A 25,079-nucleotide genomic window follows, 5' to 3' on the forward strand; every position below is an offset into this window, starting at 1 on the left:
TTATATATTAGACAAAGCTTTCATCCAAAGCAGGGGGAAAAAAGAAACCAAGACAACCTGAGAAAAGATTTCCAAAGTGTTACCTTCTCCTCCGGCAGACTGGCTGGCAGATTTAGATCTTTGACATTTGGAAACTCTGGCAGCAATGTTCCCAGTTTGGATCGTGGTGAATACGCCACTGTCTGTTTGGTTACTTCTTTTTTTCCCGTCTCGTTGACCCAGGCTGCTCCTTTTTTAGAATACATCACATCATAATACTGGGAGTTTTCTTTCACTGCAATCCCATAATAATGGTACCTGATACATAGAGATGTGTATTTTATAAAGCAGATTGTTTGAAAATTAAAGAAAAATACATAGAGGCAAGGGAAACTGATAATGCAAATGATTTCTACAGCAAAAAAGACTGAGCAATAGTTTATACATTATTAGCAAGCATTGATTCAGCAGCAGAACACTATGGTAATAGTGAGCTTCCAATTTTCAATCTTTATGGTAAAAGTAACATGACTATTTTATAGGGCAGGAAAATTATGTACTTCCACTTTTTTAACTTCTTAGTAAAAAAGAAAAGGATCCTAACGCTACTTGTTGGCAGAGCTCTGCTGTGCAGCTGCTCCTTTAGTTCAGCAATAAGCAGAGCTACAGATCCTCTGAACCAGCCCTTCTGCTGTTATTTCAGCTCCCTGATTCTCAGGCTGTTGAGGGTTGGTTTGAAAAGCACAAGTCTTTATTGCATACGAGTTGATCAGAAAAGTTTCAAAAATTGAAAACACTTCAATTTTCAAATAAAAGAGGGGGGGAAATGCTTGTTACAATTATTTGCTTCATACCCTAGCATCCAGCACTGGGCTTTGATCGGTGAGAGATAGGACACAGCACTAACTCTGTCTGTGAGGCCGCTCTGGGCATTACAGTGTGGCTGTGCTATGGAAACAGATTGGTGGCCTTGTGGGACAAGTTAGTGCTACCACTCAGCTTTATTATAGGTGCTGGTGGAAGCACTGGTTATCAAGCAAAATTCTTGCATCAAAGCAGCAGAGATTTCACCTTAGTCCTCCTGTAATTTCCTAACTTTCATTTCAGTTTCTCAGCTGCAGGGGCCCAACCCATCAACTAAATTAGTTGTGACTACAAAATGCATCACAAGATTGCTTTGCTAGTATACTTTTGCTTCAGACAAATCCTACACATATTTTTCAGTGATCCTCCACTTTTCTCCTTATAGCCTATCAGATCATGAGACTGTCTTCTGGATCCCACTATGATGGCACAAGAAATTTCCATCTCTGGATGCTTCTTTGACTCTTCAGTAAGTTACTACTTCAGAGTGCTGACACCAAATCTGTTCATTCGGACACAAATTCACTTGAGGCAGTTCTACAAAGAATGAAATTAATTAAAGAGTAGCATGTAAGTGATGGTAGTTTAAACTAATTGGTGACTTTTCCTTTTCCACTCACAGTCATTCACCTACAGACCTGTGCATATCATAATCCCCAGCAGAAAATAGTGGCAAAGAGCTGGAAGCCCAAACTCTTCTATCAGCAGACATGGGCTGAGAGGAGGCCTGGGGTGATATAGGAAATTTCTAGTACATGGTTCCTAGCCATACTTACTGAGGGCATTCCCTACTTTCCATTAAAAATAAAAACTATCTTGAACTCAACATTGAATAATCCAAGTGACATTTCTTAAAACATTCCACTGACATGGTATGAATGCAATTTCCTAGCTACAATACCTGAGAAAGTAATAGCATTGTCTCCAAATTTTCCCATCAGATCTTAGGTCAAAACGTGCATTGCGTACAAGAAACCAGGCTCCAGAATGTTCCTAACCTCTTACAGGTAACTAATGGCAAAGGGTTACAACACCAGCTGTAGAAGTTTTGTTTTGGTTTTTTTTTTAGCTTGAAGAGTAGCACCTCTAGCTCTTGGTTTAAGTGCCCAGTTTGGTCCCTGGCAGCTGCCAGGTGTGCACTGAACATAAAGGCCATAAAACTCACACACGGCCTATGTGCTACATCTGGGGTGGGGGAACCCAAAAGGAAATGCTCTGGGGAGCCAGCAGCACAAATTGCTCAGGGAAGGGCAGGAAGAGGGAAAAAGAGCATGTAGGACTGAAAGGCTTGTATAATTTAAATTTCAATTAATTTAAACATAATTTAAACTTTAAACAGGGGTCAGTCCTGTATCAAGTTTTGTCGTAAATCAGTGAAGCAAAAAAAAAACCCAAGCCTGGAAAATATAGTAGAATTTCACTGTGCAGTGTTTAATTCGTGGTATATTTCACTTAGTAGTAAACTGCACAAAAGAGGTTTTCATGGAGTTTAAAATCATACAGACAGCAGCAGCAAAATTAACTCCAAAATTATTTACATAGCTTCTTTTTTCATTAATTTTACTATCCCAAAGTGCAAAAATTCACTGAAGTAGTTTACACAGATTATTTTCCAATTATTTTTTGTATTCCTATCAGAAAAAACCCCTTCAACTTAGCTCAATAAACAGGGCTTGAAAGTTTGATATGTAGAAGAATAATATGCAGACAACAAAATCGTTTTTGTGTTTAAGTGAAATAGTTTTTACCCTCATTGATCTCTTATATACAGCATTCCTTTAAAGAAAGGAGCAAAATTCCCTTCACACAGTGTAGCTTCCACTCACACCTTATGTACCAAATTGAAGAGTTTCAGACTACAACACAGGAAGAAGCTGGCTTTTATGTTCAGCTGCCTTCTCACGGCTCACCTGTGGTGGAACTGTTTCTAAGCTCAGTGTGACAGAGAACAGCTGCATCTGGATGCTCACACCAATAAACCAGCTGCAAAACAGAAAGCTCTCCACTGATGAGCACCAACAATGCAGCTCTGAACTTAGAAATGTTCCAAGGCAGCTGTGCTATAAAAAGACTGAAGGCAGAACAGTGTGAAGTCAGATAGTCTTAACCACTTCTATGACTGAATTCCCTTTGGCAGTAGCAGGGAAGTGGAACAAAAATAATACTGGCAGCAATTGGTCAGCACAGTTGGTGATAAAGGGACTGAAGTGTTAATGCTTAAAGTAATTTCTTTATGTAACACTTAACTGGAATGCAGTCAGATGTTTCTGAAAACAAAACCAGAGCTCAGTTACAGCTGTGCTGCGTCTACCAAGGAGAGTATTTTTCTTAAAATATAGCACACAGGTAGTCTCTGTGTGCATGACAGAAACCCTATTTGCTAGACAGGGGGCAGAACCATTGCACAAGTGGCGTGAAAGGAGTATGTGACCTGAAAGCTGCTCTGACAGGCGGGCAGGTTACAGGGAAATTGTGCAAGAAATATTAAGTCTCGGTGAGAGTAAAGAGACAGCTTTTGGAGTTGCAAGGCACCCCTAGTTAGCAGATGAAGAGTGTCTTGCCCTCTGAGAGACTCCTGGAGTGGGAGAAGTTCTGGTTTGGAAATAGAGCAGTCCTCACTCCTTTCATTAAATGTAAGGACAAGTAACAAAAGTTGCAGCTGATGCCAGGAAGATTTGATGGGCAATAGGGGGTATTCATATGAATATGTCCACAAGGCATCTTGTACACACTTTCACTCTGTCTTCACAAAACTTATATTCAGTACAAAATCCTGACTCTCTTACTGTGGTCCTATCATTCTTTCCTAGTATGCTGTTGGGCTAGCTCAGAATTTCCACCTGAGAGATTTCTGGTGGCTTTGATGAGTGGTGTTATGGCAACTCTGAATTTCCATTTGGGATCATTCCTAAAATGAAATTTCAATTAGCTACTTAAATATGTCTGCTCTAGAAAAAGAAATCTTAGTTATAAAAACTAAGGAAATATCAAGCTGGGGGGAAGAACAGGGAAGAACATTTTGTCCCATCAAAGAAATACTGTTTTGCATGGACCAGTTAGTAGAAGAGCTACACACAGTAGTAGAGCCACAGTAAAGTTGTCTTCAATGGCATTTCTTTTAGCATCTTAGTTTCTTTTTTTCTTTAAAGAGCAGTTCATTCTAGCTTTAGTATGTAAGCTCCATCTTAATAGAATATTTAATTCTCAGCATTTAGCCATATTGTGTTTTACAGGCTTTATTTTGCAAGAGAAGCTTTACCCACAACATTTTTCAACACACCATTTCACATTTTCATTTCCCCTTCCATAGTTTTTCACTTGTGATCTATAGACACTACACTTTTGCTACTCTGTAGGATTCTGTGAAAGCTAATGAGAAAAGCAGATTTTATTATGTGAGGGGCCTTATGCTTGCTACAAAAAGATTCAAAGCTCCCCTGGAAAAATTTCTTGGAGTCCACAAGCAGAAAAAAGTGTAAAAACATTGTAGTATCTTCTACATTAATTGGTAGAATCACAACTTATCAACAATTGGAAAAAGTCAAATATCCCAGAAACCACATTCTAAATTCTGAATCAGTTTCTCAATCTGGAATTAGGAGGAACTGTTTTCAGAAAAACCTATCGTTTGGGCAAGGCAATAAGTTAATTCTTTAGTCACCTAAAGGTATGTTGGATTTCATTACATGGGAAAAATGGTGGTTAAATACAGGTTTGTGAGCAGTTTCAGTTTAGATCAATGCATGTTCTTCCTAAGTTTTAAAGAGTGTTCTGACACTTGTTCTCTAGCCTGAAACGTGACGCTAACCTGTTGTTACTTCCCAGCCTCCAACAGTGAATGTCCTTTATATTGTGTAAAGTGAGTTGAGATAAAAAGCAATATGAAAAATATTGCTAATCAAATGAGTAAAATGACCACCTTTAGAGGATCACTGCTGAATCTATAAGATAATGTAAAGACTACAATAGAACCTCCAAAGTTGTTTTAAGTTCCCAACTGCACAAATTAGTGCCTGTTCTCATTCCAGCCAGATGGGGCCCTGTGAGAGATGATAATAATACCATACACTGCTTACTTTGATTGGCCTCTTGTTCCGAGTCTTCTTGTCGTTAGTTGTGGAAACTGTTGTCTTATTATCTGCAAATAGATAGAGCTGATATTAAGACAAATGGAAACACACACTTACTAATGCTTAAATTAATATGGACTTTTAAGACAAAAAAGTAGAAAAACTGTACTGTGATGTCTACAAAATATGTGGTTGGAGAAATCAGAAATAAAGCTCTTGATTTATTCCACTTCTGAAGGGGAGGGGAAATATCTTAAACGTCGCTATAATTTCATTAACTACCATTAATTTAAATACTTTCAGAAGTTACTGGAATAGAACATATTACCTTTAAAATCTGAGATTAGTTCTGCCTCTTAACTAAGGAGAACTGTAATTAGAATTGGCCTACTACTTATGTCACTTTGCAGGATCAACAAAATTCTCTACAGACCTTCACAAACCAGCCACTAAACACTTCTTGTTCTAAAATATGATTCTCTAAAAAGGTTTCGGTTTTTGACAGGGGCATCACCTCTACCAAGGAAAACTCATCATGGCATTTGTAAAGATACCTCATAATCAATTCATCCTCTATGGAAAACAAGTGGATCTCAGAAACAGCAGGATGTCATTAAGAATCCAAGTTCTAGTGTGTCAGCAGACATTAAAAGAACGTTGCTACTGCAACCAAAACTTCTTCAGGACCAGTTGCATTTAAGGAAATAAATCAATGAATGTAGATTTTGCCTTAAGTCACCAGAGACTCTATCAACCAAGCTAATCCTGATGAAAAAGCTTTGCTGTTGTTGCAGGAAAGGAGATGCTCAGCACCTTCAAGGATTCAACCAGATTCTCACTGGGGTCTGCTGTAGTAGGAAAAGTCTTCTGCCAGAACAGTCATGCAACAAAAAGTGCAGTAAGCCTTGAAGATTTACTTGCAAAGGAGTTCCTTCCTTTTAAAATCTGTAATCCATTTTAATTGTGTTTTTGTTACATAAATCACTAAATGCTTCCTCTTTAGGGGTAACACCAACCAATATTAAAGGAAAACAAGCCTGCAAGATGGAATATAACTGTTCAACTAGGAATAAAGTCAATTAAAATTGATAAAATAATATAGATTTTTTCTCCATTACCCATGTTGCCTCCCTGATAAATATTTAATCCTGACAGATGACTGAAAGCTTTGGAACACGTATTTAGATCAAAAGGTGCTATATAAATATAGACATTACAATGTCACATATTTGACCATTTCTTCAGTACTCTTTGGGGGGTTTTAGCAAAGGTACAACCATCTTCCCTTAGTATCACATAAAAATTGACCTAAGTTGTTTTCCAAGAGCTTTACACAAGGTGGCTGATGTCAAAAATGCAGCAAAGACTCAGAGTCGCTAGGTTGTTCAGTTTTAATTTCTGGGGCAAAACTTCAGCAAACAGTAAAACACTTTTGTGGAGCTGTGAAAGTTCAGCCTAGCTGTTTGATAAATGAGCAGACAGGCAAGCAGCCCTTCTTTCTTTTTTTGTATGGATTCAATGAACCTGCCTAAAGAACACCACATGCTGTTCCAGCTACTGATCTAACATTCCGCAACATCTCAGCCTTCCAAATTCCCTTTAATTACACATTAATCCCACCCCTCTCTCTTTCATTTTCTGCAGACAGGGTTGGGGGCTCCACAAGGCTGTGGGAAAAAAAGGCAGTGTTGAAGAACTACTTTCTGAGGATGGTTTCTTTTGGGCTAGGGGATTTTTTAAAGACTGGTTGTGTTAGTTTTTTGATTGGTTTTTGGGGGGAGTTATTTTGTGTCAGTTGTCATTCAGAAAATACCATCTCTCTGTCCAAAAGCAGCTCTTACAGCAGTTGATTTAATATTAGAGATCGTTTTCCTCTAGGAACAGCATCAAACCGTATTACTTTCAAGTCTTTCTAACAGCAGTGAAGTGTTACAATGCAAACTGTAAATGCTACTTTATGAACCATATGCTGTGGGAGTTACTGGGATTTAAATAAATCAGCCAATTTCTACATACTACGGCAGAGGTGATCAGGAAAACAGAATAATAATGAAGCAGCTGATCAGATGATCCCTTTTTCTTTTCTTTGTTTGCTTTTCAAATCCAGTACATTTGAAAAAAATACACCTCTCAGAATGTATCTTAAAAGTATGCATCACTTAGAACACAATTTCCCAGTAATTTACAAAAAAACCCAAAAAGAGAATAATCAAGCAAAGCTTTGGAAAAAGAGCCAGGACTATTTTATCTAATGTTGCATATATAAAATATAAAATGGTATGCTTACACCTAGGCGCTTGTACATATATGCATGGTTATTAATGTCTGTGTTTGAAATGAAACAAGTCAGGTACTAAAAGAACTCTCTGTTCATATAAATGTTTATATTCAGCTATGCTTATGCAAATCTCTGTGCAATAATACTGGTAAAGGCAGGAAGATTACTCTGAAAGGGGAGAGGAAATCAGGCAGGACAAAGTGGAGTTCACTGTGTGCTGAAATCAGTGGAAAAAGCAGAGAACCAAATACGTAGTTTTAAAAAAAATTTATCATTGTCAACCTGAAAAATCACTGCACAAGTATCTAATTTTTGGTTTAATGTCTATTAGCTTTTAAAGATCTAGAGACAAAATGTGTTAACTTTACAGTTGTGTGGGGAGGGAAGTGGGTTCTAATTGCCAGACATGAAAATCTAGGTTTGGATCTGAAAACTAAATTGGATCATTTTCCTCCCATCACTGCAGTGAGGTTTGCACAAGCAAATGAATCAAGACCAGACCACGCAGTCTGAGCTATTTTCTGAATGGGAAGTCCCTGTTCTCACAGTAGTTCTGGCTTCTCAACAGTAACAGCGGTAAAATCTAACACTGTCCTTCAGTGGAGCTAAAATTTCGTCTCACACTTCTCCAAAGTGACCATAATTCCAGCTGCCCAGTAAAAACTGCTGAGTAAAAAGGTACAGGTTTTTCATTTTCCTAATTAAATTTCACCTAAGTAAAATGGCAATTTTGACTTTTGGGCAGTATTTTAGGCTACCTGATTTTTAGTTTTGAAACACATGTAGACCAGGAATTTCACATGGAAATAGCTTCTGTCCCTACTATGTTAGCCTCAGAAAAAAATGGTTCCTGCAATTTCTTTCTCAGTTACTGAACTTCAATGTGTTCTCCCTCTCTTTTCTCTGTACTCTGCTTAACACATGATCTTGCCTTCTGCCTACCAAAGATCTTCTATGCCTTCCTTGATTAAAAGCAATAACACGAAGAACTGTTTGATGCCTCAGGTTTTAGATTTTATATTTTCCAGATTCTATTCTGCTTTAGTGTGTAAGTCTAGGCTTCATATTAAGGGACAGTAAGCTCTCACAGAATAGGTAGACAAAACAATTCCTTCTCTGGGGACCCAAGGACAGCCTATCCAGATCTCAGGCCCAAGACCATAAACAATGGTGGACCAAAGAGAGAAAACAAGAAGGATGGGACTTCATGGGCTGAAATTGTAATTGGAAAATTAGTTCCAATATGCTAATGGACCAAAACTTACAAAAGTGTGAGAACCTGTCGTCCATTTTGTGGCCATTTTGGGTTGTGCTGCCCAAGGTGTATCTATCTGAGGCCTCTTAATAAATACCTACTTTATTCTTTCACTCTGTCTAGTCTCTGTTCTAGGTCAGCCTTCACAAGGCTGGTGAGTGCTTACTGCATACATAAAATAAAGCCATTACATTATAAAACAACATATATATATATATAGTTTACACTTTTTTTCAGAGGACTAGTATGTCCAGGTTAGCATTTGTTGAACATTGCTTCAGACAATCCTGACAAATGGGTTTTGGAATATCTGTGCAGGTCGATCACATGGGGAGATAACATGATTTTTGTCCTACTTAAGCTTTTTAAACCTAGCAGAGGTATCTGAATAAACTTGAATTAAATATCTAGTTACTTGTATTTTTGGTTATTCTTAAGGCAATAAAATTAAATGGGCTTCTTGAGCATCCATGTAAAACACAGAAAACTTTATGAGCAACAACTAAAAAAGATCCTCTAAGGGTCTGTATTAGAGTCTGCACAATTTATTAATTTTAGGCATTGCTAACTGCAGGAGCTCCTTCTGTTACCCACAAATGGCTGCAAGGGTGCATTCTTTCAACCTCATTACTGTCGTTTCTGCCCCTGCCTCTCTCCCCACATCTCCAGTTCTGTAACATTCTAACACAAGCAGATCCAGGCTCAGCGTTTAAATGAGGAATTACAGAATCACAGAATGACTTGAGTTGGGACGGATCTTAAAGATCTTCTTTTTCCAAACACTCTGCCATGGGCATGGACATTTTGCTTTCACCACCATGCTGTCACCCATCACTCCTCATTGCATTCACTACCAAACGTTGAACTCTATGTTTCCAAATTATTGCATCTAAAATCATCTATGATATGTCAAAACAAATCAGAGAAAAGAAATCTTATAAAGCATCTTATGTGTCTTTCTTCATGCAAGTAAGGATGGAAGAAACTAGAGACATCTGGAAATTTCAGAAATAACCCTTTTCCTCCCTCCTTTGTCAAAATATTAAATTTTACTCTGGGGCAACAGGTAGAGGATGTCTTTCCACTAGAATGTTTTAAATTTCTGCTTTTCAAAAGGCATGATGCACCTGATCTAGAGGGATGTTATTCTTCATTACTCATGTTCCTTTCTATTTGATATAATTCTAGCCTTGCTTCTAGAACTTCACAAAGCAGAGAAATAAGATCAAATTAACTGGCAACCCAGCAAATTCACACTGCCAGAATGAGAAGTGGATTCCAGGCAGTGCACTCCCTAGCTCAGTGAGATTCTAGTGAGATTCTACATACTGTGGAATAAATTCTCTTTCCTCCCATAACAATTCTTCATAACAGGGCCTAGTTCTGCTTCTTTCAATTCAGGTTTCAGGTCCCATATGTAGACAGCATGCTTTTCTTTTGTGAAGTGAGGCATAGAAGATATGTGTTTATTTACTAACTTCTATTGTGATGTTTCAGTCTTAAGATTCTTTGCCTTGGCAGTAGGAAAAAGTCAGTGATAACAAACATAACTGCATTCTCACAGAGCTATGTTTTCCTTATTCTCACTGCTATGAAACACAAGCAATACTGATGTCCCCAGTCTTTTAAGGGAAAGGGTCTTTGGTTCATTCATCTTTGACCCAGTACTGTTCCTGCTGGGTCTTTCCAGGGTTTCCCCATCAGCTTTACTGCTTTTCAAAATCCTCCTCTGAGATAGGTGTTATTATTAACACCTGTGTTAAGAGGTTCCTTTCGGCTCAAAATGGCGTGGGGCTGATTCAGCATCATATTGTCTTGAGGAAATGGTCAAGAAAATTTGCACCAAGAAACATCCATTGATAGGAAAGAGCATAATCAAAGTAGCCTGAAACACCATTTCTGTCTCTCAAATCCACCAAACTGTGTAAACAAAAGGAGAATGGGCATGACTGTGTCTATACCTTCTCTACCCCTTGCTTGTTTACTTGCGTGGCCAGGAGGGAAGGCTGCAGTGTACCGGCTCAGTATCTTGGCCGCAGATCTGTTGTCTGTCAAGATTCAATAACCTTCCCATTTCTCTCCACTTACCTTCCTAAGTTTTGGAATAGGGCATGGTCTAACTCTAGGATAAGAACTTGTTTCTTGCACTGATATGGCTCAACTGACACTGCAAAGCAAGGCAGAAAAATCTGCTGGCCTTTTGTCTAATGTCTGTGCCCAACTCTGCTTGCTATGGAGATTAGATTCTGTGAGGAACTCCGACTGAACTGGACGCTGCAATGAAGCTTGCAAGACCGCTTCTCAAATTCATCTACATAAAACAATATCCTCCTTCAGCAGTTCCTCTGGCCAGACAGAATTCAGCCTAAGGCATGATCAAACAGATTACTGCACCCCAACAAAGCTGCAAACACTGAGTGCTCTGCCTCAGATCCTTAGCTGAGCTGCACCCACTTTTGGTGCTGACTTGCTGAAGCCAAGCAGATCTAAAGCCCTGCACAACTCACCCTGCTCTGTACTGGTGCCAGCACAGTGCCTGCCATCACCCAGCCTATCTGTGGGAAAAGGCTGAGCGCCAGGATCCCTGCACTCTGGCAGACCCTGAGCTGTAAGCACAGCCTCTGGGGCGTGCTGACAAGGCATGAGGTAAAGCAGCCCTGGGGCTAATCCATGCTTAAGGCATAACTGGAAGCCAGATGCTTGAAGTGGCCAAAACACTAAAAGTCCCATTTCTGTAGGGTATTGAGAAAGCAACAGTCACTCCAGAGAAACTGAGGTGTCCTCACTTGTTTTCTTACTTCCCAAGCTCAAGAAGAAAAAGGCAGTGGTCAGTAACCTGCAACACTGAAAGAATCAGCTAAGTAGAGCCAAGGGAGCAAAGACTATTACAGCTATTCTGCAGGATCACCATGGCCCACATCAGCATGACTGCTTGCTTCTGCAGGACTTGTGTTATTATGGTCTCATCAGAGGATCTTGGCCTAGAAGATTCAGAGCTGGGAAGAAAACTCATAGTGGTGGTAACTATTCTTCAGTCAGGAATCCTAGCTGCCCAAAAGGGATGAAGGGAAACTAGGGACTGCTCAGATAGCAGTGACAGACTCATTCAGTGCAATAAGAGAAACGACATCCTCACATTTACATTGATATTTTCCCCCAGTTCTATTTTTGTATTCAGTGTTGTAGAAATTGCTCATAATAGAGCGAGTGTTGTTTTAATCCATCAGAAGAGAGCACTAAGAGTAAATTCGGCTTTGCTGTATCAGTTACTATTGAGGCTACTTAAGAGCAAATTGAGAGTAAAGAAATAAACACATCTTCAGAAGAAGTATCTCCTTACGAACAACAGCAGGCAATTTCCTGATATGTGCATTTCAATGCAAAGACAAATCAGAATGCAATCACATCACAATGTCATTACCAGAGAGGATTCAATAAAGGTCTTTTCTGCCCTTTTCAAACTTTAAAATAATATAGTATAACAGCAAGAAACTGTAAAACTTATTTATCCTAGTCATGCTTGGAGGAACAATTCTGAAAGCAAAACTTCTGGGCATAGACACAGTGCATCATCATGAAAAAGGAGTCTGGCTCGTACAGCTTGTACCTCACTGGAGCAAAGTAAACTACTGGGGAAAAAAGGTTCTTTCCTAACCAATATTACAAGTCTATTGTGAACTTTGCCTATTATCTAGTGAAATGCATTCACTGGAATGTAATTTTCAATTACAGCAAAGCCAGTCGGAGCAACAAAATTTGTGAGAGCATGCATCTATGTTAAATCTCTTTAAGATGCCAAAATGATGTAAAGGGACCTCAGATGGGGAAAATCACCCTGACAAGTGTCACCAACCTTCGTTTCCCTTTTCAAATATTAGTTTGTTACTGCTTGTCAAAAGACACGGTAGACACGGGGCACACAGGAAAGCCCCAAAAGAAAAGAAAAGAAAAAGAAAAAAAAGGAAATCAGAAGAGGAAAGTATTTATCCTCCAGGGGGCACATGGGAGTTGGGAAGAACTCAGCTTCATGAGGATGCAAAGCGATTCGCCCACAAGTGTCTCAGTGCTCTGGGGGAGAGATGTGGCAGGGCACGGCAGGGGAATTAGCACTGCCCAGTAAATTTAAAGCAATGAACTGAGGACACGGAGGATGGGACAGATCGCTGCAGTTGAGGAAGATTACATCTTCGAGGGTCCTGACTAAAACCCAGTGTACATACAGGGTAACAAAAGAAACAAGAACAAAAATCAGTGTTGGAAATAAAAGTGAAAGAGAAGCTGAAAGAATTACCAATGCAGCTAGCAGCTGGGAGGAATGATAGAGCCAGGAGAAGCCTTATGGCACCCACCCCTACACAGTAGCTGCTGAGGGCTTTGAAAATGCTCAAAACATTCCTGATTTTTTTTATTCAGTGAAGGCCCTTATTAAGAATGATTTAGTTTTTGTGATTAAACCCAGTAAGAACTCTTTGCATAGTGTGTTAATAATCACCAGCATTTTATATTAACATGTTGCTCAGATAAAACCCAAAACAAACATACATCTACAGAACATTCCCTGCAGCAGGCAGGGGCAGAACTTTCAGCTGGAAACACCTGAAACTGCTGTCCAGAGCCCCAAGGTCCCGGAGCAGAGCCCGAGGCATTGGCAGCACAGGGCTCAGGGGCACAAGGCTGCCATCCCTTTGAAGTGACCTCAGCAACAGGGCTTTCACTCCTCCTGCCTGCAGACTAATTCTCAGTCTGAACATGTTCACTGTGAGAGAGCTTGTTCTCATCTGCAACATTTAATTGTTAATAACTCAGTGACACACCTGCCCTGCCTCACTGTACCTCCCTGTCTTCTCACTGGTTCTATGGAACATTTTTACTTTTTCTGCCTCACTTTTGCATGGAATCAAAATATAATATGCTTGGCTGTCTACAGCAAGAGCAGGAGTATAACACTGCACTCCTGATGCTGATGCTGAGCTGTACCTACTGAATTACTGAGCCCTCTCTAATTACTATTTAGTCAAGGTATATAAGAGAATACTAGGTCCTGTCATTAGCACACAATAAAAAGTACTGTAATGACAGACTAGGCAGCATAGCAGATTAGTAAATGCTGGTATAGAAAAAACTGCCTGGATTTTTTTGCATGTTAAATGAGTGAGTAAAACACTAAAATCTTGACTCACAAAGTTACTGCTCCCTTTTTCATATGAGAAATATGATACTAATATCCCATTAATAGCCATAATAGAGTATTCATGACTTTATATATTCTTTGTGTGGCTTAGGTTGTTTTTTAAAAGGTATTTATTTATACAGTATTTCTGTTCTTTGTTCTTCTTGTTCCTTTAATTGCTATTAGCTTGGTTTCTTCAGAAAACAGTCTGTATTACTCTCTGTTAATCTCTCTACTCCCCAGACAAATTTTGGTTTCATTAGTGCAATATTACCAAGTGTCTGAGGTCCAGCCCATGTCCTAGAGGTTTAACAGAAAACACTGTTACTTATTACACTTTGTTTTAATGTGCTGAACTCGACACCTCTTTCTAAAAACTACCAATTTGTTGAAGAAAAAGCCTTAATATTTAACATTGCCTGCAGAGCTAAAGTTTGGAGATGAATCATAAATTCAATGTGGTCTACTGAAAGGCGAACTGCCTACAATTTCACAGAACAACTAGCTCCTTTCTCTGGAGGAAATGACAGCTGCAGGGCTCCTGATGTTTCCCAATGAGGGAAAACGTGTGCAGGGTCTCTGTTGCAGCAGCTAAGTGCAGAATGCCTTAAATAGCACCTATTTCACTGCACCGCTCCAACTGTCTCCAAGGCATTTATGCAACTCACCTTGCCAATATGGTATTTAAGTCACACGATAACCAATGTTGGCTAAAACTTTGTACATGTACATGCTCCAAAGGAGAAGCTGACTGCAAGATACTGAGAGAATGCAGAATGTACTATGCAGTACATTTTGTTAGCAGGAACAGGCTGGAAAGTATCAGTGGGGTCTGCTCAGGTTCTGCAGATGGAGAAGCTTGTTTCACTTCAGTATTTTCCCCCAGCTGTCTGAAGTTCCTGGACATACCAGTGGAGAATTGCCAGTTCCCAGATGCAGAAGTTATGGCCACCCAAAGTACTAGTGCGAAACACCACCATGATGATTGTGTAGGGCTTCTTCTTCTCCACAAAAAAAGTAAAAAGTTTCATGCAACACTGCTACAGAACTCTTTTGCAACAGAGAGGAAAACACTTGGACCACAGCACATGAAAACCACATTGCAATGCTGTGATTTTTTTTAATGGAAACCATAGTACCTGTCCTGCTAGGTCAAGGGACTCCTACCAATGAACAGGTCTACATATGAGAGGCAGGAGAGGAGGGATATGAAGTATTAAACAGGATAACAGAACTGCCACATACTGATAAATGGTGAAAATCCTAATAAATTTATGTTCAGGTGGAAAAATTCTGGAATATTTACATTTTACAATTTACAGAAGTTTTTAGCAGCAGCAGCAGAAGTAGAATTGTGTAAACTTGAGCAGAAGTAGAATTGTGTAAACTTGAGCCATGTTCCAAATGTGTGAGCCTGCATGAAATCTGTTTCTTATTTTCACTGTTCCTAAATTACATGTTGCCACTATACTTATCACTTGGTAGCAATAATGTGTACAATGAACAACTTCATGCACAGTTCTGCAGTATTTAAACAGAAACCTGACACAAAATCTACTGAGTTATGCAGGTCTTCAACACACAACAAACATGGTAATGTTACAACACAGTACACTTTATTTTCCTTTCCGAACTGCCTGACCTAAAGATGCACTATAGAAAATGTCACCTCATTAAATACATCCTTCACCCATTCTTTACACAGGCACTTACCCTAGAAACATTTTTCTTTCTTTGAATACCCAGAAATTCTATAGAACAAATGTTGCAAACACTAAAAGAGAACAGCTTGCAGGACAATGGGCTTCAGATTCATGCTTGCAAGCAGTGGCAAACTCTACACTTTGTATTTTTCAGTCTACAGGTTTTAAAGTCTTGTGACACATTTTATGGTAGAATTTCAGTTTTAAATATTATCCTGTTTTTCACTGAGAGGAAAATATCACCTGACCAGCAAATCCAAAATACAAACTTTATGTAACCTTTTAGGCAGCTGTTAACATCTGCTACCAGTGTAGAGTTTTGCTGCTCACACCCAGAGGATGCACAGCTATTTCTGTACCAGGAGTGCATCTCCACTGTGAATCTGGAGCTAACCAGAGTGGCTCTTACTAGAGCAGAATTGGAAAGGGAAGCACGAGGAATCACAGTGAGAAGATAACTTAGATAGCTTGGCAGCCTGAACCTGCAGTGCACACAAAAAGCAGCTGGATGTTTTCCGCACTTTCATATCTGGAGGCATTGTACTCTACCATGTGAATTTGCCACATCATTTGAGATCATTAATTCAAGGATCTCCATATTATGCTTACAAGAACAGCACAGACATGCTCCAGAATTCAATTTTACCCTTCTGTTTTTAAAAATTATACATTTGTTTAAGCAGTGCAGGTCATAATGCAGATGCATTTACACTGGCTTGTACTGAAATTCCAATTCAATTTTAATTGCCAATTTTTTGTACCATATCACCATCAGCTAGGCTGGGGACTGATGTACTCTGAAGCCTAGCCATGTTTAGAAGTTATTCCAACCATCAAAATACTTACAATCTTAGCCTTTGTCCAATAACTTAAATACACAAAGAGATTTCATTCATACACTTCTGTCTCTAACAGTAAAAGATTTAGATCTTTTCAGTAGTGCAAATTCACCTGAACCAGGTGAGATTTTAAGGTGTCATACAGCAACTTAGACTTACCTTCCCAAAACTGGCAGCATTAACAGGTTGTGTGTCGTTTTTCTCACAGAAGTCCAAGTAATGCATGTAGAGAGCACTTCGAGGAATGCAAACACCTTCTGCAATCTCATAATTCTCCTCCAGCCTTAAAATGCAAATATAAAACAGAGAGAACTGCAAGTATGTTGGACGTCCTGTATAGTAAATAGTATACAAAGCTTCAACTTTTAAGACCAAACATTCTGACTTCCTCTTGCCTAGTAAATTTTGTTGGCTTTGTTCCTAAACGTCCTTTCAATTCATTCCCATAGTACTTACTTGCTTCATTTGGTTCATACTTGCTATCAAAACCATAGGCTGTGAGTTCCCAGCAATCTGGTATACCCTAAAAGCATCCTGCAGTAAATAAATACAAGTAAAACCATGAAACAATAAATACTCACTGAGGGGAAGCATTCTCTCCTTTACAGAACACATCACCTTTGCTTCATGATACTCTTTTCACTCTTGTCCAGCTGCAAAATTGCTTACCTTGAGGAAGAAGGTATAGCTAAAGCAAATAATTTGCTACTACTCAAGAGCATCCACAAAATCTTATTGTGCAATATTTTCTTGGTATTGTATACGGGAAAAGTGAAAAATAAAAAAAGAAACCACAATCTGGATACAATGCTGGAAAAACCTCAGTGAATTAATATTCTTTTCTACCTTTTAGAAACTATCCTTATTTTTTCATAAAAAAAACCCTATAAAAATATAACTATAAAATTTTAAATTATATGTCAAATATATGAGCAGGCATAAGCTTCATCTTTAAAGCTTCAAACTGGTCTCATTACAAATCTATAGATTAGCAGAAACATTCTTTTGAAATGCCATTTTTATGGTTGCTGACCCAAAAAATCTTCAAGAGATATTTACATACACACTTAACATTAAACCACAATTAATCTTGTCATTGATGGTGTCAGTCATAGGCATCTACTGTCACAAGTGTGCTTGTCTGCCTTGCTGGGTAAGGGAAGAAGTTAGGTGTAACTTCCTCTAAACTGTATTAAAAAATAAATATGTATTCTCAAAAAAAATCCAGTTTTACATAAAATAATCCCCTGCCATTTGTTAGCTGCAGAACACCTTCCAAATATCTTGTTTCTTTCCTTCACTGCCTTTTTGAGGATCTACCTACCTTCCATTTCAGTTATCGTTATAATTTGTGACTGCAAACTATTTTAATAAGACATCCAGCTAGATGAATGGAATCAGTTGGTATGGGCAACATCTATTCTTTCCTGGTTTCTACAGAAATATCATCATGGCATCTTTCCTCAATTTCATAGTGCTCTAACAAAACCTCCTTTCAAAACCTGGAGAGTTCGTTTGTATACTATAGCTGCTAATTGGAATGTCAGCTTCCGTGACCAAGACGGGACAGAAAGAAAAGCAGTTAATTATTTCTCTTCATATCTGATGAATTTTTCTATTTTTCTCCTCTCTTTCACAGAGAGTCATTAGTCTGACACTGAAAAATGAAATGCCCCATTATACCTGAACTTTTTTTAATGATCAAAAACCCATCTTACTCCATTTCTTTTATTTTCCTGTCTTTTATTTAACAATTTTATCATATTTTGAATCCAGCTTCATTCTACAGTATTGTAGAAAAAAATGGAATGCAATCTCCTACCTAACAAATCATTACCAGCTACAAATATATACTTACATATATATACACATTTTATACAGTGTTGTAATAAACCCATGTGAAATCCAGTAGCTCACAATGAGACCTTTTGTACCACTACAATATAGGAATAAAGCTCCTAATCTTTCCACAGGAAAGGGAATTTTATCTGTCCCTATTACTGCCTTCCTCCATATACCCTTACATAGTTCTAGATTAAATGAGATTATTCTATATCAGAGTCACATCTGTGTTGTTGTTACAGATTTACTTTTATATCTGAAGGCTGTGATGTTAACCACTGTTAATCACATAGATTCTAGAACAGATTAATTTTTATGGAGTATAACAACATATAAAGAAGTATGAATCTGGGGAGAATTCATTCCCTCACTGTACTTTACCTTGCTCTTTTAAAATTATTTTTATAAATGTTGCAGAGAATAGAATAGTTTTGTTGACTTTAGCTTCAAAATACTGTTATTATTCAGAGTACCTACACTGTAAGCCAACAAACTGGGGGGATTAGGTGGTCTGTACTTTGAATAATTCTGTGTTTGGGGAAGTAAATACATACACACACCAAAATGAAGTAAAATAAAGTTTCACATTTACACCTTGGTCAACCAGTTCACCACTGAAATAAACATTAACATTTTAGAGCCAAGCTATAGCTTTGCAAATAATAATGAGCACAGGAACATGGAATAAGCACAGAATACCAGGTACTGCTATATTCATGCCTTAACAGTTAAATTCTAGCTTGTATAGTTTCCCAAATTATGATGGATTTGGCAGTTTCCTCAATTATTATGTATTTGGCAGTAACGTTACCTTTACCAGGCCTTTCACTTCATTTTGTGTCATCAACGAAACAAAACAAAAGCATCATTCCTGTTTCCAGGAAAAGGCTATTTAGCCAGGCTCACAGTCATCCAGACACGATTCTTGGCTTCTTCAGTTAATCTTCATCCTCCACATTTAAAATGTTCAACATATTTCACCTTTAGAGAGGCACAAATACTAAGGATATCTCCCCATGGGATTGATACAATTTGTTCTTTACAGCAAGATTCCAGACAAGGAATAACTAATAAAGATGATGGCAATATGAACCAGTGAGAAAATGTACTTATTTCGCTTGTCTTTGCTATGCTTTCCCTACTCCTTTTTCCTCTTTTTTTTTTCCACCTGACATTTCCTCAATTTCTGTTTTTCAACACTCCATCACCTTCACTAGCTCTAACTGGTAGTAGCATCTAACAGTAAAAACATGACCAGTTTTTACTTGGCAGACACCAGATGCTGCAGACAATTATGAGGTCTCCGTTTGCCAGAACAAGGGCAGTTTGGCACTGTATCCTGAAAACAATAATTTACCCCACCAATTCCACCTCTTGATTCCAGCCCAGAGATCGTGTTTAGAAGACAGGACACATGCTTGCCCAAAGAATACACAGATAAATTTTTTAGTCTTCCCTGAGTGGGCAAATACTTGCTGTGAGGCCTGATATTCTGCTTTTGGCTGGGAAACTTTTTCCTAGTGCCTGGTGCTGTGATTTGGGTTTAGTATAAGAATAAAGCTGGTAACACTTTCAAGTGTTGCTAAGTTGTGCTTACCCCAAGTCAAGAACTCTCTAGTCTCCCACATTGAGCCAGAGAACAGCAGCATAAGAAGCTGGGTGTGCCCACAACCAGACCAGCTAACCTGAACAGGCCAAAGGAATATTCCCTACCACAGAACATCACACCCCGTAAATAATCTGGGGGGAGTTGGCTGTGAGGTGCTGATCACTGCTCAAGGACGAGCTGGGCCTTGGTCAGCAGGCGGTGAGCAACTACATTGCACATCACATTTTTTCTTGGATTTTATTACTCCTTTTCCTTTTCATTAACACTATTATTATAGTTGCTATTATTATTATTTTCTTTTACTTTAATTATTCATCTGTCCTTACCTCAGCCTATGGGTTTTACTTGTACCTTTTCTCCTCCTAGTGAGAGCAGGGAAGAGGAAGGAGTGAGTGAGCAGGTGTGTGTTACTTGTTGGCTGAGGTTTAACTACTACACCTGAGCAAAACTGTCCAGCATGTAAAGCTACACCTCCAGGAAGTGCTCTGTGAAGAAATTTTACAGTACTGATTACAACAGTTTACCAGCCTGGGTAAACTGGGTGCTGGGTTCTACTGCAGTACAAATAACACAGTGCTAATGAGTCTGACTTCCCAGAACAGTGCACATCTTCATCCAAAATAAGCTTGCTATTTTAGCACTCACACCCTAACTTTTGAGCTTCTCATTTTATTTAGTGTATCAATTTCTCCAGGAAATACCAATTCAAAACTGCAGTACATGTGCTGAAAAGCATATGGAAACTACAAGAAAATTGTTCTGTAGGTATGGCTCAAAAGCTGGGAAAATTTTAACCTACGTGCCTGTTAATAAATTCAGCCAATTGTATAATTCAGTTTTAAAGCAGCTGAAGATTTTAAACATGAAACTTCTTTGCTTTGTGTTAACTCATGGAATTTTGGGTGGAAGATGAATGGAAGAAGTTGCAGATGCTCCAGAAGACTCAAAGGGAAGAAAATTTGATATATTTCAACATGTAAGGAACATAATAGAATAGACAGGTAGTAAGCCAGTACACTAGCAAGAGAGTAGGGAAGGAGTTGCAAGCAGCCTTTTCAGAACCAGAATTCTGGAATTCTACTGCAAACACAGCTGAATGAGCATTAGTGTGCACCCTACATTCCAGCAGGGCTCAATATCCCTGGAGTTTAGGGATTTACTAACCTTTATGACTGATGAAGCTTGAAAACATTTGGCTAAAGACTGTTTACAGTATTTGCATGTTTTCTGTTGGGAACAGTATTAATGGATGTTCTAATTAATGCCAGCTTCTTGGCTACGACATTATTTGCTCCTGTGGAAAAGGCTCTTGACTGACTTCACTGCAAAATAAACACTGCTCTGAATCTGGGACTGGTAAGACCTGCTTACTATTTTATTTTAGCTAGATAGTTCTTTATTATCCTGTTTGAACTGTGTTGAAGCTGTGAGACTTAATAATGAAAAATAACAAATGACCACTATGACGTTTCATTATTATTTTAATTTTCTCCCTGTATGTAGTTACTATTTTTCTTGAGTGTCTGTTAAAGAAAAGTCCTTCACTTTTCTTGAACTTCTGAAAAACAGAACTTTTGTGATACAAATAGGTACAAAGAAACAATAGCTCCAAACTAAATGCCTTTATTTATATTTGTCCATCTCATTATTTGCTTTGAAAGTGTCTGTAAGTTTCTGAATACTGGCAGCAACCTAGTCAAAATCAACCCATAATTCTTCTGGTTTTAGTCTAAAATCTCACCAATTAACTTTAAAAAGCAAATAATCTTAATTATTTAAGAAATAATCTAAATAATTTTTGCATGTTTCACAGAGTCATGTAATTTCACAGGCAGAAAAAATGAAGTAAAATACACTGAATTAATTATTCTTTTCTGTTTTTTTCTGTGAAATCTCCCAAGAGACTGACAAAAGCAGAGAAAGAAGTTTGCTTTTAAAAAACTCACAGTTTTTACCAATAATCTTATCTTTTTAAATATCTAAATCAAGGCAAAAGTCAACAAAAGTCTAAGAGATAGCCCTATAGAAAGGGATGTCAGAATTAGAGGTACATATTACAGAACATGCAGACTAAAACACTTCTGCAAATCACAGGGAACAGCACTTATTTTTATAGCACTGCAGACTAACTCTCAAACTATCTTTTCTCTCTTCCTGATTACCCTTCCTTTTTTCTCCTCACTAATTTTGCAATCAAACCTCAAACTCTTTCCTTTTGTTGTCTTCTATGTTAAATTACAGAGATCTCATGTCAGTAAAACAGTTGGTATGGGTGGGCTTCATCAGACACTGAAACAAATATGAGTCTTGAACAAAAAAAGCTCAGTACTAGTTTTCTTTTTGCAATAAATGTAACGATGACAACAAATCACAAATAATCAGCTGGTAGGGTGGCAAATAAATACGTTAAGTTGATGTTCTAAACTGTATCAGAAGTTTCCTCTGTTCAAACAAATTCTGTAAGACATTTGTTGAGAAATGCTGTGCAGATTACAAACGGGCACATGAAACACTTACAGTAAAAGGATCTTTAGAACTCTAAGATGGCCAAAAGCTCTATTCCATCATCTGGAAAATGCATTAGAAAAAAAAACACTAATAGATTTTCTTGATCTTTTTAAAAGGCATCTTACCATTGCAGTGTAGCTGGAGTTGAATGCGGTTTTGATGCTCTATTATTTTCTTTTTCCTCATCTGTTAAGAAACAAAAAAAGCTGTGTGATTTCATCAGGAATTTCTTAGGAATTCATGAACTGTTTTTTAAAAAGAAATATTGTTTGAAAGGTAAGAATTTTTTTATCTAATTAAAATAAATTTTAAAACAATTAAAATGTGCTCAAGTGCCAAAGCTTTCTCAAAATTCTGGCTAAAATTCAGAAATGTAAATAATGATGTTCCCTAAACTACCATCTGTAGATACTGCTTAAGGCAGTAAACTCTGCAAATAGCACTGATAGCAGGAGCAGAGTGGTGCCTAGGAATATTGACATTGAAAAGGATAAATTTATATGGAAAAAAAGCAACTCTTAGATCTCTACCAGCATGTGAGAACACGTAAACATTCACTCACTATAAGGGAACTGTTGCGTTGCACAAGTTTTATATTAGATAAGGCATTTAAACTAATGGGGTACACCCATTGTTTGATCTTAACATAAGGTAATTATTAGATGTTTATAAATTTACAGGGATTAATTCCGAATGAGAATAAGTGTATATTCTGTTATATACTTTATTCCTTTTCAGGTGATTTCTCTGATAATTTTCCCCATTAACTGTTTCCAAGCAACTCTGGTTTGCTGACTTTCCAAAAATTCAGATAAAAGATGAATAAAGAAAAAGGTAATTAAAATAAAACTTCAAATATTGGATTCTTCATAGGAGGCATTTGTTCTTTTGAAAAAGTTTGGAAATCTGTATAGAATAATTCTGACTAAATTGTGTTTTATTAAACATATGAAACATTCCTAGTTGAAAGCTGAGTGGAGCACAATCAACAGCTCCAGAATGTTATTCTTTGGGAAACAGTGTTGTATCAAACACATTTTGATATTTTAACAGCTTTGTCCCCGATGAAAGCATTCAGCATAGATGGCTTTGATACCTAAACCATAGGGTAAACCTGTACAACAAGCTGCAAGTCGCATTTCTTCATGAAATTAACTTTTAGAAGTAATTTAAGCGAGCCTTTAGGACGCGGGATCTTAGGGGAGCAGCGCTATCTCCTCGGCACATCGGGCCCTCTCGGGAGCCTTTCGAGCTGTGCGGGGAGGCCGAGCACACAAATAACACCCCGGTGTGAAGGCTCTGCGGGCAGCCCTCGTCCCCCAGGACTTGCCTTAGCCACGGAAGCTGTGCCAGCCGAACATCCTTTATCCCTGAGCGCCAGCGGATCCCGTTCCGCAGCTCCCCGCGGAGCCTCAGCGCGGCCACCCCCGCATCTGCATCACAACGGGCCCCTCATTGTTGGGCCGCACACTCCCTCCCTGCCTTTCAGGGCCCGCTTTTATTCAGCGCACAGCACCAACATACACATCTCAAATCACTTTTAAATTGTGGCTTTCGTTTGTTTTTCCTGTTCAGGCGGTCGGCGTGCAGCAAACGCGGGCGCACGGGGCCTGAATGCCGAGGGGCCGTGGCTGCCGCCCCGCAGGCCCAAGGACCAGCCGTGGGATGTTTTCCACTTGCGCTGAGGGGGCTGAATTCCCCTCCGGATACGTGGCAGACATCAAACTTCAAGTCAATATCCAAGTTACACAATATCACTGCACACTTTCCATCCCCCATCCGCCCAGCTTTTTTTCACTTGCACTAAGAGTGAGCTGCTGTAAGCAGGTGCTTTACTTAACCTGCCCTCAGACATGCTTCACGCCCGCCATGCTCAGCTCCTCCCACTCAAATCCTCCCTAAGAATTTGTTTTAACGACACAAACTAACAATTAGGTCATAAACTGCAATTTGCTTCTCCATCCTCAGGTATGTTTGCCTCCTGGGGATCCTTCTTAAAGACCCCTCAGCATCCCCCCCTAACTGTCCCTTAAAACCAAGAAGGAACAGATGGACTTCGACTGTAACTCAGAAAATTTCTTTTAAGCATTAATTTCCATTGAACAACTGGATTTTCAACAAAGATAAATTTTTTGCAGAATTAGTGCTTGTCACCCCAAAGTCAATTCTCTGTACAAGAAAATAGTGCAGCTTTGTTTTCTGCCAACGAACCAGCTGCCAGCCAAACTTTCACTTTTTTATTAAAAAGATGGAAAGGGATGCAGAAGGTATGGGAATAGATGGGACCTAGAAATACAAACTTTCAGTATTACATATAAAAGCTCTTAATTCTACCTTGTCTAGTTTAACAATATAATCTCATCAGATAATTGACTAGCAGAAAATAATAAATAGCTTTATACTTTATATTTTAGCTGTCAGCAGGGCACCTAATGGTGTCCATATCAAGCAGAGAATGTTTAACTCTTGACTCAGGTCCGATACCAGATCACTTTGTCTAGCATGAAAGAGGGAAGGGAAACAGCATTTCTTACTTTTTGGCCTGTCATTTTATCAATTCACATCAACACTCTGGATTAAAATAAAAGCATACCTTTTAAAATGCAATATTTTTAAAATCCAACCTATTTTTGTAAGAAAAGGAAATAAAGTCACTGAAAAGAAGTCCTGCTTCAAGGCACTGTCAAAGAAGAGATATGACAATTCTGTGACAAGTCCAAAAGGTCTTGAAGTCACAAGGAAAAATCTTGTTCAATTCACAGTCGCAAGGATTCACACAAAGCACCCCAGGGAGAAACCCATGTAGTGTGCTCACACCACTGCCAATAGGAGGGCTACCAGCATCCCAAGGAAAAAGTGTCTTCAAGGTACCTGATTAGGTGGAAAACCTGTACTCATCCCAAACTGATTGCAGATAACAGCTTAGACAACTGCAAGTAAAAGTCTCAGCATAGAAGGGGCC

The 25,079-nt window shown here is 38.6% G+C and overlaps 1 protein-coding gene across 4 annotated transcripts in view; it reads right to left on the bottom strand.

The window, feature by feature from the left end:
- The window catches only part of RFX4 (regulatory factor X4), an 88,462-nt gene that overhangs the window by 38,841 nt on the left and 24,542 nt on the right, over positions 1–25,079 (bottom strand). For 3 of the 4 annotated variants that reach the window (XM_064702527.1, XM_064702528.1, XM_064702526.1), the window contains 4 exons: positions 22,243–22,303; positions 16,318–16,441; positions 4,920–4,981; positions 84–297 (listed from right to left, as the gene is read on the bottom strand). In XM_064702527.1, coding sequence (XP_064558597.1) covers positions 84–297; positions 4,920–4,981; positions 16,318–16,441; positions 22,243–22,303 — 461 coding nt within the window. Of the gene's footprint in view, positions 1–83; positions 298–4,919; positions 4,982–16,317; positions 16,471–22,242; positions 22,304–25,079 lie in introns of all 4 variants that reach the window. The other variant, XM_064702529.1, reaches the window with a different exon arrangement.

This window comes from Zonotrichia leucophrys, chromosome 1A, assembly GCF_028769735.1.
Source record: "Zonotrichia leucophrys gambelii isolate GWCS_2022_RI chromosome 1A, RI_Zleu_2.0, whole genome shotgun sequence".
Classification (NCBI taxonomy): Eukaryota; Metazoa; Chordata; class Aves; order Passeriformes; family Passerellidae; genus Zonotrichia; species Zonotrichia leucophrys.